The sequence below is a fragment of the Trichosurus vulpecula genome, chromosome 7, assembly GCF_011100635.1.
Source record: "Trichosurus vulpecula isolate mTriVul1 chromosome 7, mTriVul1.pri, whole genome shotgun sequence".
NCBI classification, from domain to species: domain Eukaryota; kingdom Metazoa; phylum Chordata; class Mammalia; order Diprotodontia; family Phalangeridae; genus Trichosurus; species Trichosurus vulpecula.
The window spans coordinates 257471569-257492329 of NC_050579.1; the positions used below are offsets into that span (position 1 = coordinate 257471569).

At 40.9% G+C, this 20761-nt stretch overlaps 1 protein-coding gene and 1 pseudogene across 1 annotated transcript in view; both read right to left on the reverse strand.

Annotated features, from left to right (window-relative positions):
* Positions 1 to 20761, reverse strand: part of LOC118856836 (histone H3-like) — a 36721-nt gene that overhangs the window by 11383 nt on the left and 4577 nt on the right. The window contains exons 2-3 of the mRNA XM_036767365.1: positions 12291 to 12308; positions 11765 to 11776 (exon numbers count right to left, since the gene is read on the reverse strand). Of these exons, the coding sequence (XP_036623260.1) occupies positions 11765 to 11776; positions 12291 to 12308 (30 nt within the window). The remainder of the gene's footprint in view (positions 1 to 11764; positions 11777 to 12290; positions 12309 to 20761) is intronic.
* LOC118856431 lies at positions 3781 to 8164 on the reverse strand (annotated as a pseudogene).

Consider the following 20761-nt stretch of genomic DNA (forward strand, 5'->3'; position numbering starts at 1 on the left):
TGGGTGGTCAGAAGAGAATACTATGAGAGTCTAGAAATGTAAGGAGCTATCAGATTTTGGAAGGTAAAGAAGTCTGAATCTTATTCTATAAGCACTAAGGAGCCACTGAAGATTTTTCAGTAGTGGTGTGATAGGACTACATTTATACAAAAGAAAGATTATTCTGGCAGTGGTACAATGGATAGATTGGAGTTTGTGTGCATCCGTGTTGGGAGTGGGAGAGGTAAGGGGAGGTAGGAAGATGGTAGGTTATTGAAATTCTCTAGTGGTTAGTAACGAAGGCCTGCCTGTATGTTAGAAGAGAGGAGGGGATAGATTATCAAAGATATGTTAAATGAGTTTTCTTTCTATTTCCTTATCCTATGAAAGATTTCCTAAATATTTAAAACTGAAAAATGTTAGGAATAAAGACGGGTGAATATAAATTATGGCTGCTTGATGTTTGAAATTAAACTTCAGTCCTATTTCCTGTAACTTTATGATTCAATATCATAATCATTTTACCCAACATTGAAATTTAGGCAAGTAAATCACACAGCTTGATCACACATCCTTATCACAAGAAGGTCAATAGGGAGACTGAAAAGGGAGTTCAAAGATATGTAAGGTTTACATATACTTACACTTTCTCAGTGTCCTTTTCTGGTTCATGAACAGAGTTTCTGGGCACCTAATAATCACTTTAGTAATTAGGCTAGCTAATAATCAATAAATCGATTATCAATTGTTTCTCTTGGAAAACTAAAGATAAAACCGTAGAGAGATTGCATGTACTTATACTTTTTGAAAAGGGATTGCCTCTGACAAGTGAAAATCAATCCTGCTTGGTGGACATTTCATGAGGAGGTAGGTTAGGAATCTAAGCAGAGGAAGCCATCTCTATCCATACCACTCTGTTTGGTTTTCTCCTTCATGATCTGGGTCACCCTGAACTCCAACACAGGGGTGCAAGGACAGCGGCTCATTTACTTGGAGCAATAATTCACCTAGAACAGATTCTGTTCACACTCTAAAAAGAAGTAAGGTCTCCCAGTTGGGCGGGGTCCCACTCAAAATGGAAGAGCACATTCCCTGAGGATTAAGGACATCTTATCAATCAGCCATGTCCTTCAGAGACTGATGGGTTGACCTTCAGGGGCTGGGCCCTGATAATTATTTAATATTAATTTAGCAACTTCAATAAGGGCCAGAGCCTGAATTCTAGAAGAAGAGCCTGGACCTAAGCTTCTTTGTCCTCTGAGTAAACTCAGAGAATATCTCTTCCTATGTCAACAAGGCCTGATCAGGCTGACTTAAGAGTATTCTTTCCTTTTAACTCTGTGGCCATTAAGGATGAGACCTTTAATCAGAGAAACTATCTTGAATAATTTGACTTTTTCTTATCTTAATATTTTATGGGCATATACTATATTACAGCATGTTAATGGTAAATTAAACACACATCCTGGGTTGTAATTTCAATTGACACTTTGTCAGCTCTCTTATCTTATTGTATTTACAACCTATTCCATTAAGGAAAATCCTTTTCTTGTATCATGGTTAAACATACATAGGGATCATAAAATTGAAGTGATGGAGGCATGCTGAGTTGGGACTAAAAATGTATTTAAACCTCATTCTTTTGCTCAGACAGTCACACTTCGTGCGGCTCCATACATGTATGTATCTGCTAGCTTTAAGGGAATAAATGAATAAGCAATATAAAGTTTCTATCACCTAGCTTGTTCGCCTTCTTTAACCAAACTTTCAGGTCGACAGCCCCAAATGAGGAAATAAAGGAGAAAAAGCCTTAATCCAAATTTAATAATTGATTGTTAATATAATTGCAAAGTAATAGTTTATCTCATTATCACACCTCTGTAACTGTAGGTATATCCCCAGAATACTGTATGAGCCCTATTCTCTGCATTCTCCCTTGGTGACCTCATCAGGTTCTTTGGGTTTGATATCATCTCTATGCGGATGATTCCCAAATGTATATATCAAATATTAGTCTTTCTTCAGTACCTCACCAACTGCTTCTTGGGTATTCCAATCGGAGGCATCTTTAAATTCATCATGAGGCTGGAGTGGAGAGGCCTGGGCTTAAGTTAGTGTAACAGCAAGCACCCTGGCACATCCAGGATGGCCTGCTAACACAGGTTCTTTGATCTGCTTTTAAAGGAAAGACAACTTCAAAGAGGTTAACAATCCTACTTTAATTACAGGTATATCATTCATTCACAAGTTCAGGGGAAAAGTCAGCACCCTGAACGTGGAGAAAATACAAGCAGAGAAATTAGCACAGAGATCAACACACAGGGTTCCAATTGTCTAAACAAAGTAAAACAACCACCCACATATACCACCATATTTGGGAGCATTTACAACTGAGTAGTGGGGGGGGGGAGCTCTTAACAAACTGCTACTCAGTCTGGTCCAGGGAATCAAAAGGTCCTTCTGATGAGCAAGCCCCCAAAGTAAAATATCTCCTCAGAATACACTTTTGGCTAGTAAGCTCAGAGCCAGAAGGCATCACAACCCTCATGACTCAGTGTCTAATTAGCTTAGTACCAAAAGGTATGAAAGCCTTTCTACAAGCAAGCCTCCCAGTAAGCAAGCCCCCCAGTAAGCAAACCTCCCTTTAGGCAAATTCCTCCCCCAATGGACTCTATGTGACTCGGGATGTATCATTTGTGAGCTGGGCCAGAGCTCAAAGAAGCAAGACATCCATGATTGAAATAACTGTGTACCTTTAAACCTGAGAACAGATTTTATATTCTATTAACATTAGAGTTAGGAAGACCTAAGTCCCCAAAACCTGCTTCAGACACTTATTATTGATATGACCCAGGACCAGTTACTAACCTCCTTTAATCTCTATCTTGTCATCTGTAATATAGAGGCTATAATAGCACCTGTTTCACAAGGTTGCTGTGAGCATCAAGTGAAATGGTTATTATCACGATTGTAATTATGTCTGAAACTCATTATTTTTGCCCCTAAACCTCTTTGGATCTTCTCTACTTCTGTTGAGTTCTGCTGTCCTAGACACCCAGGTCAACAAAATCTGTTAGTTATCCTGCAGTTTCTCTTCTTTCATCCACCTATTAAGTCAATTGACAAATGTTGGTATTTCTAGCTCCATAAGATCCCTTCCACATCAACCCTCTTCTACTCATAGGACTAACGACGTAAGTTCAAGCCCTAAATACCTGTCCTGGACTGCTTGCAATAGCCTCTTAGACTAAAGTCTCCCCAGCCCAATTTTATCCTCCACACAACTACAAATGTGATTTTCTTAATGAGAGGAGGAAATTTGTGTTACTCTATTCAGTGAACTCCAGTAATTCCACCTTTGACTTATTTTTCCCTGGACGGGCAATTTCTTCAGTGTAGGGAACTCCTAGTGAAAAACTTTATCCACTAATTAAAACCTGCTGAATCTTGAGGATAGTGACAATGAAGTGGACTATCTTGTAATTTGGTTTTCATTACCCAGGACACTCGAGGGAATGAGACTCCAAGATTCAAGATTTCCTTATTTTTCAGTCCGAATGCTTGCATCTATTCTACTCCACTCTAATCTATTATTACTGGGCAAAAGTCATTCCACTTATTAACTCCCATAAATAAAGGATTACTGGCAAATTCTTTTTTAACATCTGGTAGGGGAACAATTGAGTGTCATAAGAGTAAAAAAGGGGGTGGGGCAGAAGCTCTAAAATGAGACGCAAAATTTAGTCTAATTTAACAACTCTGAAAAGAGCTTTTGGCCGATGATTAGGAGCAAAACTGGGATTAAGCTCTCTCCCCTCGGATGCAAAGAGCCAACTTGGGCATGGTTGTTACCCGTTTCGCGTGGATGGCACACAGATTAGTGTCTTCGTAGAGACCTACTAAATAGGCTTCACTCGCCTCCTGCAAAGCCATGACAACTGAACTTTGGAAACGAAGATCTGTCTTAAAATCCTGTGCGATCTCTCGTACCAGACGCTGAAACGGCAGCTTGTGGATTAGAAGTTCGTTCCTCTTGTAGCGTCGAATCTCCGGGAGAGCCACAGTGCCGGGTCGGTAGCAGTGAGGCTTCTTGACGCGGCCCATAGCAGGACCGCTTTTACGAGCTGTTTGCGGGGTGCTTTGCCTCCTGTGGACTTACCGGAGGTCTGCGTGGTACGAGCCGTGAGTAAAAATAAACTAAACAGAATTTACGCAAAAAAAAAAACCCCAAATAGAAACCTTAGAAATGCTGCCGTCTTCATTTACATACATAAACCCATTTTGATTAGAAGCTCGGAAAAGCTGGAGCTCGAATGGATTGGTTAAAAATGAAAGCCTACATGTGGCTGAACGTAACAATTTGAATGGAATCGCTTCTCACAGTGCCCATTTTCTCTCTGGGCTCGAACGCTGATTTTTCTGTTTATCTTCTCTCCCACTTCGGGTCGATTCTCTAGCAGTTTTTCATTTTATCCTATATACGTGTTAATTTATGCTGTTTAAACTGTACTTCAATTGTAACACGCAAGCATATCTGATATCTTCTTACGGGCAGTGGCGTAAAAACTAAAAGCACCAATAAAATGTGTTCGTACACACATGCATACATATTTGGAGTCAACGTTAGTTCTCTCGGTTAGCATTTGAAAAAGCCCGCTGGAATATTTGTTAAATGGTTTACCTCTTTGCTTCGTATTCCTTTCCCTTCGCCTTCTTCAGATTCTTTAAGTACAAATCACAATCCGGTCTGCCAGTTTCCTCACTCAAGCTTCCTTAAGTTCTGGGTTCTTCCTTACCATTCCCTTACCCTTACCATCCCTCCCTCCTCGCTCTGCCTTGTACCACAGAAACTCATAGACATCGAACCAGATTTGACTTGTGTAAACTTTCTTTCCTTTTGTTAAGTAGCCCACCTATCAGAAACAGTGATTTCCTGAATATAACATTTATACCCATACAACATTAAACAGTAGAAGTGGGCAGAGTGGTGTATTAGAATAGTCCGGGTACTGGGAAAGTTGCTAACCCAGTAGCTTGTGGCAAAAGGCTAACTGAAGGAAAAGCTATGATACACTTTCTTATCTTGTCATCTCGTTAACCAAAAAGGAGAACTTACACTTTCAAATATTCTAGCCAGATACACCAATCCCACCTCCAATGTTTTATCTATTTAGAAGTAGCTGCTTTTGTGGAGCAGCCAGTACACAGGGATCACATTATAATTAATCGCAACTCCATCTGAAACAAAGGAGAAGAGGTCTTAAAATCGTTTTCAAAACTATTTTTTTTTAAATAAAAGAATATTCATTCCCTTGACCAATTTTCACAATTAATATACATGATTAATTTTCTCAGATCATATTTTATTTTAAAATACTAATAATGTGTTACAATTTTATTATATACATAATATTTGTTGATAAAATATTTGTAATCTTCATATTTGTGACAAATAATGAAAATGATAACAGTAATTATTTATCAATTAAAAGGTTGCAAAACACTTTAAATATGTTATCTCATTCGACCCTCATAACAATTCTGTGAAGTTGGTGCTCTGATTATCCCAGTTTTAGAGAAAAGGAAACTGAAGGCCTGAGAGTCTGAATAATATACCTGGGGTCACACAGCTGGCGAGCATTTAAGGGAGGATTTGAACATCTTATATTAAAAGTTGAAAGACAGGAGGGTATTAATCTAAAAGAAAGAAAGAGTAATTCAACAGTCCATTTGTACTTTCTTCTCTCTTGGTTTTGCCAGACACCACCCTCGCCTGGTTCTCTTTCTATGTTTCTGACCACTCCTTCTCTGTCTCCTTTGCTGGATCCCCCACCCCATGACACTCTCTAACTGTAAGTGTCCCTCAGGGTCCTGTCCTAGGCCTTCCTCTCATTTCTTCACATAGTATTGAACTTGGTGATCTCTTCAGCTCCCATATATTTAACTACCATCTCTACACTTAGGGTTCTGTAACAACAATTCGGCTAGCAGCAGCTGCTGAGGTGTAAGACCCAGACAAGACCAGCAACAAGAGCTGCCAGCACAGAGTCTTTGATCTGCTTTGCTAAGGAAAGTAACTTTAAGGGGTTAGCAATCTCACTTTAATCAAACATACATATATAACCCACTTAGTTCAGGAGGAAAAGGCAGCACCCTGAACGTCAGAACCAATACAAACAAATTACAAACATACATTATAAGCAGACCAAATATAAACCAACATCTGGGTTAGCAAAGCTGGGGGGCAGTTACAATGGCTTGCCCAGAGTCACCTGCCACTCTTCCAGTGAGTGAAAGCCCCAGGGAAAAATGCCAACCTCTGAGTTTATATATCCTGTTCATGGTCAAAGGGTGTTACAAACATTCCTCTCAAACCCACGTGGCCTAAAAGCATCACAAACATGGGACTCAAACTCCTGGACATGTACTCTTTGATCTAGAACTGGATTCTTGGCTGTTCCACTAACAAGACATTCTATCTCTCAGGCTCTGGGCCTTTTCTTGGCTGTCCCTCATGCCTGGAATGCTCTCCCTCCTTAGCTCTATTTAATCCAGCTTGCTTTACATCTCAAGTAAAATACCACATTTTACTGAAAACCTTGCCCAATCTCTCTTAATTCTAGGGTCTTCCTAATGGGGTTTAGACTTTGGGACCCCCCTTGAACTCTCCTTGAATCTTCCCACTAGATGAGGCCTTTGTCTGAGTGCCTAAGCCTTTCATTATGGCTAGGTCCAAATCTCTAGGTTACTCTTAACCTAGCCTTGCCCTCCATAGTCTGGCTAGTTTCCACTCTTGATCCTATCCAAGTGTCTATGCCCAATTCTGTTACCCTTAAACTAGCCTACCCCTACATTGTCTGTGATCCCCAAATAGCCTTCAGCTACTTCCCACCCTTAATCCCTTTCTCTTGGCTCCTGGAGTCTGACCTCACCCCAGTCCCATCAAGCTCCTCCTTAGACTCCTCCTCAAGACCACCCCTAAATCCCTCCTCCCATCACCCCAGGACCATCCTAGATCCCTCCCACAATCTTTCTGTATATAAATTTCATCTTGCCTCCATGAAGGTGCTCAGATTCAATCTACTTCAAATTGAATCTGGCCCACTTGTGAGTGGCTCACATTGTGGTTCACGTTGGTGAGATTTCTTAAGACTCAACCCAATATGGTGAATCTTTAATAAACTTTGTTTTTCTCTTTGGCTGTGAGAAGGCTTGAGGCTTGAGTAGAATTCGTTCCAGCAGGACCCATCATGTCGGTATTTTTTGATCTCAAGCACCCCTAAAAACATGTGGTTCCCTGACCTCATCATACCCTCTGTTAATTATTTCCTATTCATCCCATACACACCTTGCTTTGTATATATTTGTTTGCATGTTCTCTCTGCCATTAGATTGTGAGCTTCTGAAGGGAAGGGGCTGTGTTCTGCCTCTTTTTGTATCTCCAGAGCTTAGCACAGGGCTTGGCACATAACAGGCCCTCCCTCAATTAGTTTTTATTGCTTGCTTGCTTGAGTACAATATTAAATCATGACAATTCAGTTACATACATAACCTGAAGGACTTCTGGAGTAGATAAAGTGCAAATTGTAAAATCCAAACAAATTATTTGAAAAAGAGGCTTTGTATCTATAATATTGTTGTTAGTTAATGGGTACATATGCAGTTAAGCTTGATTTTATATTTCATGGCCTAAATTGTTGGCCTACTTAATTCAGCTATGAAATTAATATTTTACTCTTATATTATCAACTAATTATTAATTGTGATCCATCCTTTTTCCTTCATTTTCTGTAAAGGCTCAACTCCTGTGAAGGTCAGTCAGTCTCTGAAGGGCATGGACTATTGATGAGATTGCTCATAGCCCTTAAGGAGCTTGCTAGTCAATTTTGGGCAGAAGTCCACCCAACAAAGAGACCTGATTTCTGTTTAGAGTATAAATAGAATCCAGTCTGGATGAGCTCCAACCCTGGGGAGAGGAACCCCTGTCCTTCATCTCCTCAGTTAGAGTTTAGGGTGACCCAGCTCGTGAAGGGGACAACCAGCCAGAGAGACCCAGATGGGAATGGCTTTCTCTGCCTCAATTGATGGAAGCTGCTGAGTCTCATGATCAAGCCACATTCTCAGCAGGAGGAACTGAAGACTTAGCCTACCTCCTCATTAGTGTCCAATAATCAATGTCTACCATTGAGGTTCATTTGTCAGGAGAATACCCTCTCAGAAGGGATTTCAGGTATTTCAGGGTTCTCCCTTGGGGTCTTTGGTTGCCAAAAGAAACCACAGATCATCAATTTATTGATTGCCAGCTTACCTAATTCATAAATTGATTATTAATTATCCTGAAACTCTGTATCTCACCTTAAAGACATATATAAATGTTAGTTATTATTACTTACAAGTTTGAGAATTTAATATTCTGCTTTTTCAGTCATTGATGTGATGTTTTTCAGTGTAATTTTTCAAAATATTGTGCCACTGATAATACTGCTACTTGAAACTCTTTTTCACCCTCTAATTTAAATGGATATTTGTCTTTATAACAACTCTAGTAGGAAACCATTTTTCACAGAGTTGTGGCAAATATATAAAATTCTTCCTACTGAGGGAGGCTGAGGCTAGTGGATAGCTTGGGAGTTCTGAGGTGCAGTGGAGTAAAGAAAATTGGTATCCCCACGAAATTATGGTGAGCCCCAGGGCTTGAGGAACCACCGGGCTGCCTAAGGAAGATTAAAACAAAGGGACTGGCTTTTGTACTTTTAGATTTGGCCAATTAAGGAGACCAGATTTCAAAAAAACACAAAAAGAAAAAAACAAGCAAACAAATAAAAAACACAAACAGAACTGTTTCATGCAAGATTTAAACAGTAGTAAAATTTGTATCGCTTTATTTTACAAAGAGACCTCTTTATTCACCCATGGTCAAAACAAGATTTTTTTCTTTTGGAAACTGTGTCTGTATTTGGCTGGCCCACAATGGAAGTAGAGTGACCACTCATGGGTGGCCATCTTGGGTTGGTAGGGATAAATGCTGACATTTTATGTGGCTAGCCCTAGACTGTGTTACCAGTCAGTTCTAAGTTCCGATTTCTAGGTACTCTGGTACTACAGCCAGGTACACATTTACTATGGTCCTGACCCACTCAGGAGTAATTGCCGTAGCTGAGCAGACCATGGACCAGGCCCAAGAGGAAGTACAAACAACCCTTCCTGAGAGAACAACACTAGTGTAACATAGGCTTTGCTGGTCCATTTTTCTGAGTCCTGGCATAGCAAAGTGAGTGATAGTGATGAGGCACTTGGGTGCCTGTGCTTGGACCCAAAAATCACATCCAGTTCCAAAATCACATCTCTCCCTAGCCTCAAAACACTGTCCCTAGTAGTTTCTCTCTAGCAAAGCAGGACAGTATGCCCTAGCAAAACATTTGCTTCTCTTCCTTATACAATGGCCAGCTGTACCTATAGAATTTATTCGTCTGACCAACAGTGCAGGTGCTGAACTGGCTGTAGACTGGGTCATAGAGATATTTACTACTAACTGACCTATCACCTGCATGCTAGACCTAGACATATGTATACTCCCTTACATTTATTTTGTCTAACAAGACATTGACAGAAGCAGCCTGAGTATTTCCCTGTCAGCCCTGACCATTAGTTGACTTAGTGATGTTTCAGGCCTAAAACCACACCTACATGTAGCCCCTTTTGGGCTATTTCCCAGTGAACTCTGGGTAAAATACCTGTACAGTAGATACAAAAAGTACATGTTCCTTTAACAACTGACCACCCCTTAACCACTCCTTAATCCTGCTCTGAATCACCTAATTAACATATTTGGCACATGTCTTACTAAATTTTAACCTATATAAACTTTACCTGCACGCCTCCAAGGTTACAAGTTCCCTAACAACTCTTGCCCTCTGAAAAGCATAATAAATCTTTGCCACCTTGACTTAAAGAATGCTTGAGATCATGAATTCATTCCAGATGGCCTTGACCCTCTCCAGTACTAGGATCCTTGAGGGGTACTGCCCCTCAACTACCCTGTCTGGGAACTCCAGTCTTGGGGTTCCTGGATCTCCACTCACCCTCAACAATAGGAGTTTCTTAAAAAGAAGAAAGACTTATTTAGAGGAAATAAGAACCATTACTACACAATCACATAAGCAAATTTATGGATTGGTTGCAAATGTATTTTTGTTAGGCAACTAGAAAGTAAAACTTGTATCTCAGTGGTTGTTTTGGGGGTTTTTTTACATTTAAACTGAAAAGGATTTATCATATTTTATTTAATAGGATTTCTTAAACTTTCCTCTGAATATGGGGAATACAAATAGATGTGCCCTATCAAATTTAATTTTCATCTTTTTCGATACTGCAGGATTCTTGGCTGAGTGAAGTCTGCCCTTGACCAAAACTAGGACAAATTAGGCAGATGAATGAAGAGAAACTTTAATTTCAGGTTTAGGAGTGATCACAGAATTGTGGTTGCAGGTGCAATATTTCCTAGCAATATAAGAGCTTGCCCCAGGTTTCTGAGAGAAGTCATTCAACAAGTATATGTTAAGGGTCTACCAGCTCTTGGGAAATACAAAAGTTAATTATTCTAATTTTAGGTGAAGCTCTTGCTCCTACTTGTTTATCATGACAGTTAACATAGTACTTTGCTTTGAAATGATTGTATGTCATCTGGTTTACTAGGAAAAGAATCCAGAGCTTTTGAGATGATGGTTTTTGATTAGATTCATCAGGCATTTTGAATGAGGAAAAAGTCTTCTTTTGGGGGGGAAAGGAAGAAGGAAAGGGAAGAGACAAGCACGACATAAGGAAATAGAACATTCTTTTTTGTTGTTTGTTTGTTTGTTTTTTTGGCAGGGCACTTGGGGTTAAGTGACTTGCCTAAGATCACACAGCTAGTACATGCGTCAAGTGTCTAAGGCCAGATTTGAACTCAGGTCTTCCTGACTCCAGGGCTGTTGCTCTACTCTCTGTGCCACCTAGCTGCCCCAGAAATAGCACGTTCTTACAGTGAACTTTCATATCTGAGTTTTATCATTATTAAAATAAATGAAACAGCAAGAACAGGTATTGCATTGTGACATAGCCACTTGGGTCATTTTTGTCAGGTTGAAGATCTGCAACTGAATGCTTTAGCTGCAACCAAACTCTGGTGTGTTCCATCAGATGAATAGTCTGGTCACGGTGGCTTCCAAATACTGGGGCAATGCATTGCTTAAAGAACGGGAACTGGTATACTTCACAAATATGATATTCAGTACAAGCCGACCCCAGGCCCCCTTTGAAAGTTATTTTCCTTAAGTGCAGCTCTGACCATGTCAGAGTAGCTCCTTATAGCCTGGAGGATAAAATATAATCAATCAATCAATTAATCAGTAAATATTTATTAAATGCCTACTTATATGCCACGTACTGGGCATACAAGAATAGGCAGAAGACAGTCCCTGCCCTGGAGGAGCTCACATCCTAATGGGGGAGAGAACATGCAAACAAATATATAAAAAGCAAGCAAAATATACAATAAATAGGAAATAATTAACAGAGAGAAGGCCCTGGAATTAAGAGGGGCTAGGCAAGCCTTCCATTAAGAAGTAGTATTTTACTCTGGATATAAAGGAACCTAGGGAAGTAAATAGCAGAGCTAATGAGAGAGAGCATTCAGCCAGAGAGAATGTCCAGAGCCCAGAGGTGAAGTGTTCTGTTAACAGAAGAGACAAGAGTCCAGTGTCACTGGATTAAAGAGTACATGCCCCAGATTAAGATGTAAGAAGACTGGAAAGGTGAGCTGGAGCTAGCTTATGAAGGGCTTTGAATGCCAAATAGAGGATTATGTATTTGATCCTGGAGGTAATAGGGAGCCACTGGAGTTTATTGAGTAAGGAGTGTCCGAAGTCGTTCCTGTGCTTTAGGAAAATCACATTAGCGGCTGAAGGGAGGATGGATTGGACTTGGGCCAGGCAGACACACCAGCAGATTATACAGTACTCCAAGGCATCAGGTGATGAGGGCCTGCCCTACAGTGGTAACAATGGCAGAAAAGGGAAGGGGCGTATCTGAGAAATGTTGCAAAAGACTCTGGCTTTTAAAACCCTTCGCGCTGTTCCCAACTCTGTTTCCAGCTCACTAGACATTCTTCCCCCTCCAGCCCTCTGATCTTCCCCACACAGCACCCTCCATCTCTCGTCTCCAGTCTTTTGCCCTCACTGTCTCTAAATACACTCTCACCACCTCCTCAGATTCCCCTTCTTCCTTCAAGAAACAGTTGAAGCACTACCAGCATGAAACCTTTCCTGATCTACCAGCTGTTGGTACTCTCCCTTCCAAATCACTATATATTTAACTACATTGTATTTATTCACTTTACATTTATGTGTCAATTTCTTGCAATAAATACAAACAGAGATTTTTCACTTTTTGCCATGGGACCCTTTGGCTGTCTGACGAAGAACAGCGGCACAGAAAAATGTTTTAAAATGCAATATGTAGAACTACAGAGGAAATACATTATACTGAAATAAAGATGCATTTGTTCCCATCCAAGTTGCTGGACCTTCTTAAATCAATTCCTGCCTTAAGCTTAGAAGGTGATAGAGTAGTCCTCATGTTACTGTTTGACTTCCCAGAATTTATTTTGAATAGAAAAATTCCAGGTACCTCAGAACTCAAGCTCTATCTACTTACATTTTGCCTACCTCTAGTACCACCACCACCTTCTCCCCATCAATGCCCCTCAACACCCCCCAACCCACCCTTGACCTTTCTGTGGTTGAGGCCATATTCAGTTTGCTGTCAAGGTTTAAGTAATGAAAAAGCAGATTTTGATATAGTGTCTGTGAAGAGACAGGTGGGGACGCTTTGGAAAAAGCTTGACTTAGCTTGGTTCTTCCCTCAGCCTGAATCTTCCTCTCGAAATGCCTGAAGAGCCAATGACTCCTAGATATCTCCCTTCTGTGCCATAGCTCATTCTGCCTTTACTTCATGCTTGACCCAACTTCTAGAATCTGAGATAGCTTTATCCTTTTGAAGAAACTGCTTAGACTGCGACCAATTGTAACATAATTTTGTTGTTGCTGTTCAGTCTCATTGAAGAGGTTTTGAGTGTAGAGGTTTAGGGTGCTGGGACCCTGAGAATGCCAAGGCAGACACTCAAGCCTTCTTTTAGTCAAGTGGCAAGATTTATTGCAGAGGCAGGGAACCTTTTGCCTCAAAGTCACATGTGGCCTTCTAGGTCCTTTTGTGCTGCTGTTTGACTGAGTCCAAGTTTTACAGAACAAATCCTTTTATTAAGGGGATTTGTTCTGTGAAGTTTGGGTTCAGTCAAAGGGTTGAACTGAGGACCTAGAGGGCCACATGTGGCCTCCTGACCCCTGGTTTATTGTAACTCCAATAGCAGGGGGTGAAGTTTCTTTGGGGAACTTGTAACTTAACAGGGGTGAATACAAAGCTTATATAGAAAAGGGGCAGGGAAGATAATGTTAAGGATGCTAATTAGGTAATAAAAGGGGTCTAGGTGTCTTTGGGAGTAGGTGTCAATGAACTATGGATGGGAAAATTCAGGGAGTCAGCAGAGACAACTTTCTTGATACCAGACATTGAAGGAGAAAAGAGAGTTTTTGTTTAGCACCAGAGGCAGGATCCTTGGGCAGTCACTCTGGGAAAAAGTCCATGGGCCAGCACCCTGCACTAATAACTTTTATCTGAGGAATTACATGGTCAACTCTGTGTGTACCTGTAACAAGGAGAGAATTTTTTCATGCTGGGGATGGAGGCAGATGGATGGGGGTGGGGGAGTGTCTTGGGTTACTTAGACATGGTCTTAGGACTTTTGGGGGTTCAGGTCCCACCACCCCATCAAGCCTACCAGTCTCTTCTATGGTCCATTCACCACAAAAAAATCCCTCTACAAGACCCTCTCCACTTCTCTCTCTAAGGGAGAACCTCCACTTTGTTGAGAGACTGAAGCTAGACTGCCTTACTGTCTTCCTTCTTTGGCCCTATTCTAGATGTCCTATGGAATTCAAAAACATTTCCCTATGCCAAGTATCCTCATTCCCTGCCCCTAACCCCTTCCTGCTTCGGCTTCCTTTTGTGCGTTGCCTTTTCTCCATTAGAACATAAGTTCCTTGAGGACAGAAATTGTCTTTCTTCTTACTTGTATTTTTCTCCAAATTTAGAGAAAGCTCCACTCCAAAGGTTCATACAGACTATTTGTGCCTTTCCTGTAGTAGAGCCTTCACAGCTCATATTGGTCTGTTCAGACACAGTCAAACAAACTGTACCTTGATCCCAATGTAGTGATGTCGTTTTAGTCTTCTCTGAGAATGAAGGACAACCATTAAGTGATGCCCAACAAACTAGGTATCAACCTCCTCAACTTAGGCCTGGACTCCCAAATACAGGAGGAAAAAAGACTTTTTTACATGAAAACAACTCATCAAATTACTCCAATTAATTAAAAGGAAACAATACACTTGATTTCTAATTGGAGGAAAGATTAGAGACTTCCAAGTTGGAAGGCGAAGAGTGGACAGGTACAAGTCCTTGAATTCAGAAAAAGAGAGGTCCCACCCCTTGGAAGTGTCTGTAAACAATCAAAGGAAGGTGGAAACAACAACTAATTGATGGGTACAGAACCAGTTTTCAGATAAAATATACATGGGTGGCTTGACATGTCCTTGCTTTGGTCTTTGGACCTAACCAGATCAACACAACCTAGGTTGAGGGTCTCTAGGCCGCAGAGAGAGTTGGTCCAGGTTCCCAGCCACAAAGGGGTAGGTTCAAACAATGACATAAGATTTTCTCCTAATTCCCACAATTGCATAGAGTTTTCTCACAAGACAGAAATTGGACTAGACCCATAATTGAATAGAAACTAAGCTAGCTCCAGAATTGAGTCAAGAGATGAAGTCAGAGCTGTTCATTCCATTCCCACAATTAAACATTTGGTATTGAGAAGGGAATTATAATTTTCATATTAGTCCATATGATACGTATAAAGAATATACTAATAATTTAGTTTTCTCAAGAGCTCCCTTTCTAGCTCAGGAGTCAGAGCTTACAGTGCAGCTTGAAATGATTAATCAAAACTCTGACAACAGTCACAATCACTGAACCTGAAGTGAATTGAATCAAAGATTGTAGAATCTGTTCTGGTAAAAGAACTCTGGTTTTGTACCCTAGAAGAAGTGGTCATGACCCCCAAAGACTTGACTCCAGAATTGTTGTATTGTGGGATTTATGGGTTTCTCCAAGGACACCACAAAAACATTGTAATCCACCTTCCCGCCTGCTTTCCCACTTGTGATCTAAGTATATAACCTGTGCTTTTACTTCACCTGAGAGAACATTCCTCACTGTGAAACCGATTAATTAAACTAATAGATTCCTGGCACCCCAGTCTCTAGGCCTGCGTTGTTTGGCTCTGAGCATTCTCAGGTTAGACACTGGCTCAGTAAAAAATCCTGTTAGTAGTATCCCAATCTCCTCAGTTCCCTCATTAGATAGTAAAGAAAACTCTGGAGTCAGGAAGACCTGAGTTTACATACAGCCTGACACTTACTAGCTGTTGTGACCTTGGACATGTCCCTTAACCTCACTTTCCTCAGCTCTAAAATAGCATCTACCTTTACAGGGTGGTTGTAAGGATCAAATGAAATAATGTTTGTAGTAGGCCTAATAAATGCTTCTTCCTTTCCCTGGTAGGTATTTAATAACTGCTTGTTAATTATTCATTTGAACATATCAATCATGAATAACCTAGATAATAAAGTACACAAGGGTTGGCACTTTGCCTCCAACTACAGATTAAACAGCCATTTTAACTGATTAAATAAACTGAATCGCTCTTCATATGTTTAGTGATCAGATAGAATTATTAGAAACATTATTTTTATTAGAAAATACAGAATTAAGAAAACAGTATTAGAAAAATATTCTCGCAGCTGTTTGGAGGAAAACTGACATACAGAGATCCTTCTACCTCAATTATCATCCCAGTTTGACACAAGGAATCTTGGTCTTGTAACCCTTGTGGAAACTTTCTTGGAAAGTTCTGGAAATTATTTATTTTTGTAGTCGTATGTTTAAATTAAAATTTAGGAAGAATGTTTGTCTGGTGGAAAGAAAAAACAATTTAAAATTGTGTTTTGTGATGTTAAATCATAATAGTGTCATCCAGCATCAAAGCATGAGGTAAAGATGTTGGAAAACCCAGAGATTCAGATAATAGTGTTATGACAATTAATCAAAATTCATTTCTGTGTGCATAAAATGTTAGAGTTGTCTGCTGTGTTATAATGCAGACTAGTGTTTGCATGTATGCGATTTTACTTTTACATGGTAGTTAGTAGCTTATACATGTAGAGGTCTAGTAAGCTAAGCCTCCTCATGCATTACTTAATTTGAGTTTTCTATGAATTTAAGAGCCTGATATTTTGCTTCCACAAGCTGTTTCATTCTCCTACTCTCCTCCCTTCTTTATGTTAGAGATTTAGTCTGAAGAAACTGCTCCTTTCCACAGACTTGAAACTAGGTCTCATTTCTTTTAGTAACATTATGTTCCCTTTTGAATTACTTTCCTTTACTTCCTGATCATTATATAATCACCTAGTCTGAAGCTCTGATTTCATTTCTGACTCTCTACTCCTCCTCCTTCTTTGTATCAGACAACAGAATCCAAAAGACTCTCCTTCACTTTTATAAGTTTAATCCCAGGTCTTGGTGGTATCAACAGCAATGAATTGGATCTATCCAGCGCTACATGAAATTAATTTATAGGTCAGAGGTTCTCCCATACGGACAGTCATCTTATTAAATAATCTCATTTTCTATGGGAGGAATAATAAGTGGGGGAAGTGGGCGTCTTCATAGACCATTTCCTCATAACTCCACTTTCCAGTGTCATCCATGGTCCAGGAAGCACCCCACTACACAAAGGAACTCTAGCTCAGAACTTACATGGTCCAATTTTAAGAAAGTCTGAATTCCTCAACAAAAGAAATCTAGCTCTTCTTGAACCTTCTCACTATGTCCTAACCTGGACTGATTTCAGGAAAACTTCCTTAAATAGAACTTTGATTTGTCTCTAGCCTAACATAGACCAAAAGTGGATTGACAGAGTTGAAAATGGATTAACAGATTTGCTGTAACAGAAAAATTAATCAAAGGACAGCGGCATGGACACCAGATGTAGGCCAACAGCGTCCATCAACGCAAAGGAACTGGCTAAATCACAAAAGACTCATAAGCATCAGTTGACATGAAATAGTAACCCTGAACATCTCTCATACTATCCCTGTAGTACTTTCCTTCCTGGAGACTTGTGGGATTCCTGAATAGGCATTTGCCCTAGGAAAGCAGACCATGCACCAGGCCCAAGAGTTAAATACAACCCTTCCTGAGAGGAACAGACTAGGCCTTGACATGGGCTTTGTGGGCCTACCTTCCAGAGCCCTAGCATAGCAAAGTGAGCCATCGAGATTTCTTAGAAAAAAAGGAAAACTGGTATTTAGCGGACATGGGAATCTACTATACAATCTCACAAGTGAGTTTGCAGATTGGTTACAAACATACTTTTATTATCGTGCCAATTAGAAAGTAAAATTTGTATCTAGTTAATTTTTACATTTGAATTGAAAAGGATTTACAATATTTTATCCAATAGGATAACAGGATTTCTTAAACTTTCCTGTGAATACAAGGAATACAAATAGCAAAGTCTGCCTTTGAACAGAACTATAGTTCTAATTAGGCTAAAGTTGAGATGGATGAAAAAAAAAAAAAAACCAAACTGAAATTTAGGGATAGGAGTGACCACGGAGCAGGAGCAGGTGCAAACAGTTTGTTCTAGGCAACAGGTTCTCAGAGAAGTCAATCAAGGAGGGTATGTCAGGTGTCTCCTATGTGCCAGTCTTTGGACTATGTCCTGGGAATACGAAAGAGAGAGAATTCCAATTTTAGGGGATGTTCTGCTCCTTCACTAAGCATGGTAATTAACTTAGTGGTTTTGCTCTGAAATGATTGTAGGTCATCTTGTTGGGGTTGAGTCTCTGCCCACCCAGGGACACCAAAAACTGTTGAGTTTTCATGATGTGTTGCGGTGGAACTGTCTCAAAGAATTCAGAGTCAGACCACCTCTGATCCAAGTATAGCCATTTGTTGAGATTGACGCCACTCAGGAAGAGGGCTAAGTTCCAAGAGGTACCCGCAAATTCAGAGAAAGCAGATGTTTATTTATAGAGTAAAGATGCTGATTACACAATCAAAATTTGCATAGAATATAGGAATACGATTAATATTGAAAAGGCAGGAGGAGTTTGTTAAGGGATTAGGTAGTGGAGGAGTGCAAGTACCCATGCAATTACCCACAGTGCATATAGAAAAACCCGTTCATGGGGGGTACATATATATGATAATGATATTATCATAAACCTCTCTGTGTTATAAGCTTACTCTAGGTCAGTTCTTTACCTCTATTGTGCAGGTGCCCACTGAGGGAAAGTCTCTTCTACTCTTCCGGGCCCACATCCTGCTTGGCATCTTGGTGGTGCTGCTTTCTGATTGGCTGAGTATTGTGGTCCTTTCTAAGGCTAGATGGATGTGGTTTTGGTTGAGTGTATGAACACACCTGCTGTTTCTGTGGGAAATATGAGGAATGGGTCTGGGGGCAGTAGCTAGCTAGAGGCAGTGACTGGGATCCTATCACATGGATGTGCCTGCTGTTCTTTGAGAAATATGAGTTCATGGATAGACCCGTTGTTCTAGTGAGCAGTGAGGCATATATGAAGAAGTTAGGATGTTGAGTGTATGTGTTGTGGGGTGGGGTGAGTGGCTAGGTAGGGGCAGTGGGCCTGCTGTTCAGTGGGCCTATAAGGAAGTTAGAATACTGGGGCTGGGGGCAGCTTTATTAGGATTCCATCAATCCGGCTTTCTAGTAAAAAATCCAAGGTTTTTGGACATGGTATTTTTCCATTAGATGCAAACTAGACCCACACTCATTGTGTAGGAGTGTCTTGAGGTAAAATAAAATGAATAGCCAGATTGAAAGGAAAAGAAATTCACTAGCGCATTATGGCAGCAGCTTCGGCTTCTCAGGGAACAGATTTCCATTTTCAGAGCTTTTTAGGCTCGGTTAGAGAACATAGCGAATAAGTAGCATTCAAAGGCAGAAAAGAAATGGGTGGAAGTGTGCAAGCCTTTGAGTCATAGGAGTGGCCAGTGGTCAGGTTTGTTCCTGTGGGGTAACGCATTTCTCTGGAGTCAGTTTTATCAGAACAGCCTGTGCTGGTAGGAAATTTCTAAGACGGTAGAGGCCCCTTTTAAAATAATTCTTGTTCACTCTGTCATGACCATCTGTTCTGAGGTTCCTTTATCTGAGCAGTAGATGTTTTCCCCCCCAAACTGGAGGATTCATGTCTGCCATACCTCCAAGGGTACTAGGAAAGTCCACCTGAGATTGACTGGGCACTTGTGTGAGGGGAAAGAAACACAAAAGTAGAAAAGGTATCCTGGATACAGTCTCAGGCTCACTTGGACAAACATGTGCTTTCCCTGACATGTGCAAGTAGCCTCCGTGGTCACTCCTGGGGAAGGGAAGAGGGAAGAGAGTCCTCTCCCCCACCTTGTCCTTTTGGGAGCACCTGGGAGAGTATCAAGTCACATGTTTACAGAAGGAAGAGAGGGAGGAAGTTGTTTCTCTTTTTTCGGTCTACTGAGTGGATGACTCTTCCTGCCCAGTCACCAATTGTATTTGACATAGCACCCAGTGACTGGGACCATGGGCATCGAGGGGGAGCCTCCAGTCATCAGAGATACTTCAATAAGGGGTCAGCTGAAAGGGGCCAGGGCTGGCATGGAAAAGAATAAGTATACACTTGTTTTGCTTGGCCAGAGGGCAGTGCTAGTAATCGGGTGGCCCTTTCGTTGATTAGTTTCATCGTGAGGAACAGATTTGCCGATCGGGAATGCTCCCGATCTGAATTCCACCTTGCTGAAGTGAAGAGAGAGACTGTATACACAAATCACCAGTGGGAAGTGAGGGGGGAAGGTGGGTTAGGAACAATCATCCCCAGGGCCAGAGCGAGTGGTTTCTCACGACGGACCCACAGATGGAAGACAATGCAACAATTCTGGAGTCCTGTGAGAGCAATACCGCTCAGGTCTTTGGGGGTTGTTACTTAGCGGGTCACAGGACCAGAGTTCTGTGAGGAGAACAGGTTTTATAGTCTTTGAATCGCTTTACTTTCAGATATGCGAGCAGAAGGATGCCGGTGATTGTGAAGCCTTGTCAAGGCTGGATCGATCAGTTCACCAGCTACATTGTGAGTCTGATTCACAAGCTGGAAAAGGCAATTCTGTGAAATCTAGTCTATTAGTATATTCATGACACATATCCCGTCCATTTTTATAAAAATCAGAATTCCCTCCACCACCTTCCCTCCACAGAAGGGACCCCTCCCCTATTACCGAATCCCTTAACAAACCCCGCCTGCCTTTTTAATATTGATAATTTCTGTTATGGAATTGCATCGTCACCCTATAAAAATCTATTAGTTTTTGCTTTCTCTGCAGCCGCTGTTTCCCCTTGGAACTTAGGCCTCTTCCTGAGAGGTGTCAGTCTCGACAAATGCCTGTACCTGGATCAGAGGGGGTCTGCCTGAATTCTTTGAGATGGTGCCACCCCAACACACCACGAAACAGCAACAATATCACATATCACTTTCTGTAGTCTAGATTTCGATTCCAGTTTGGAAGCTAAAATTCGAAGCTTATG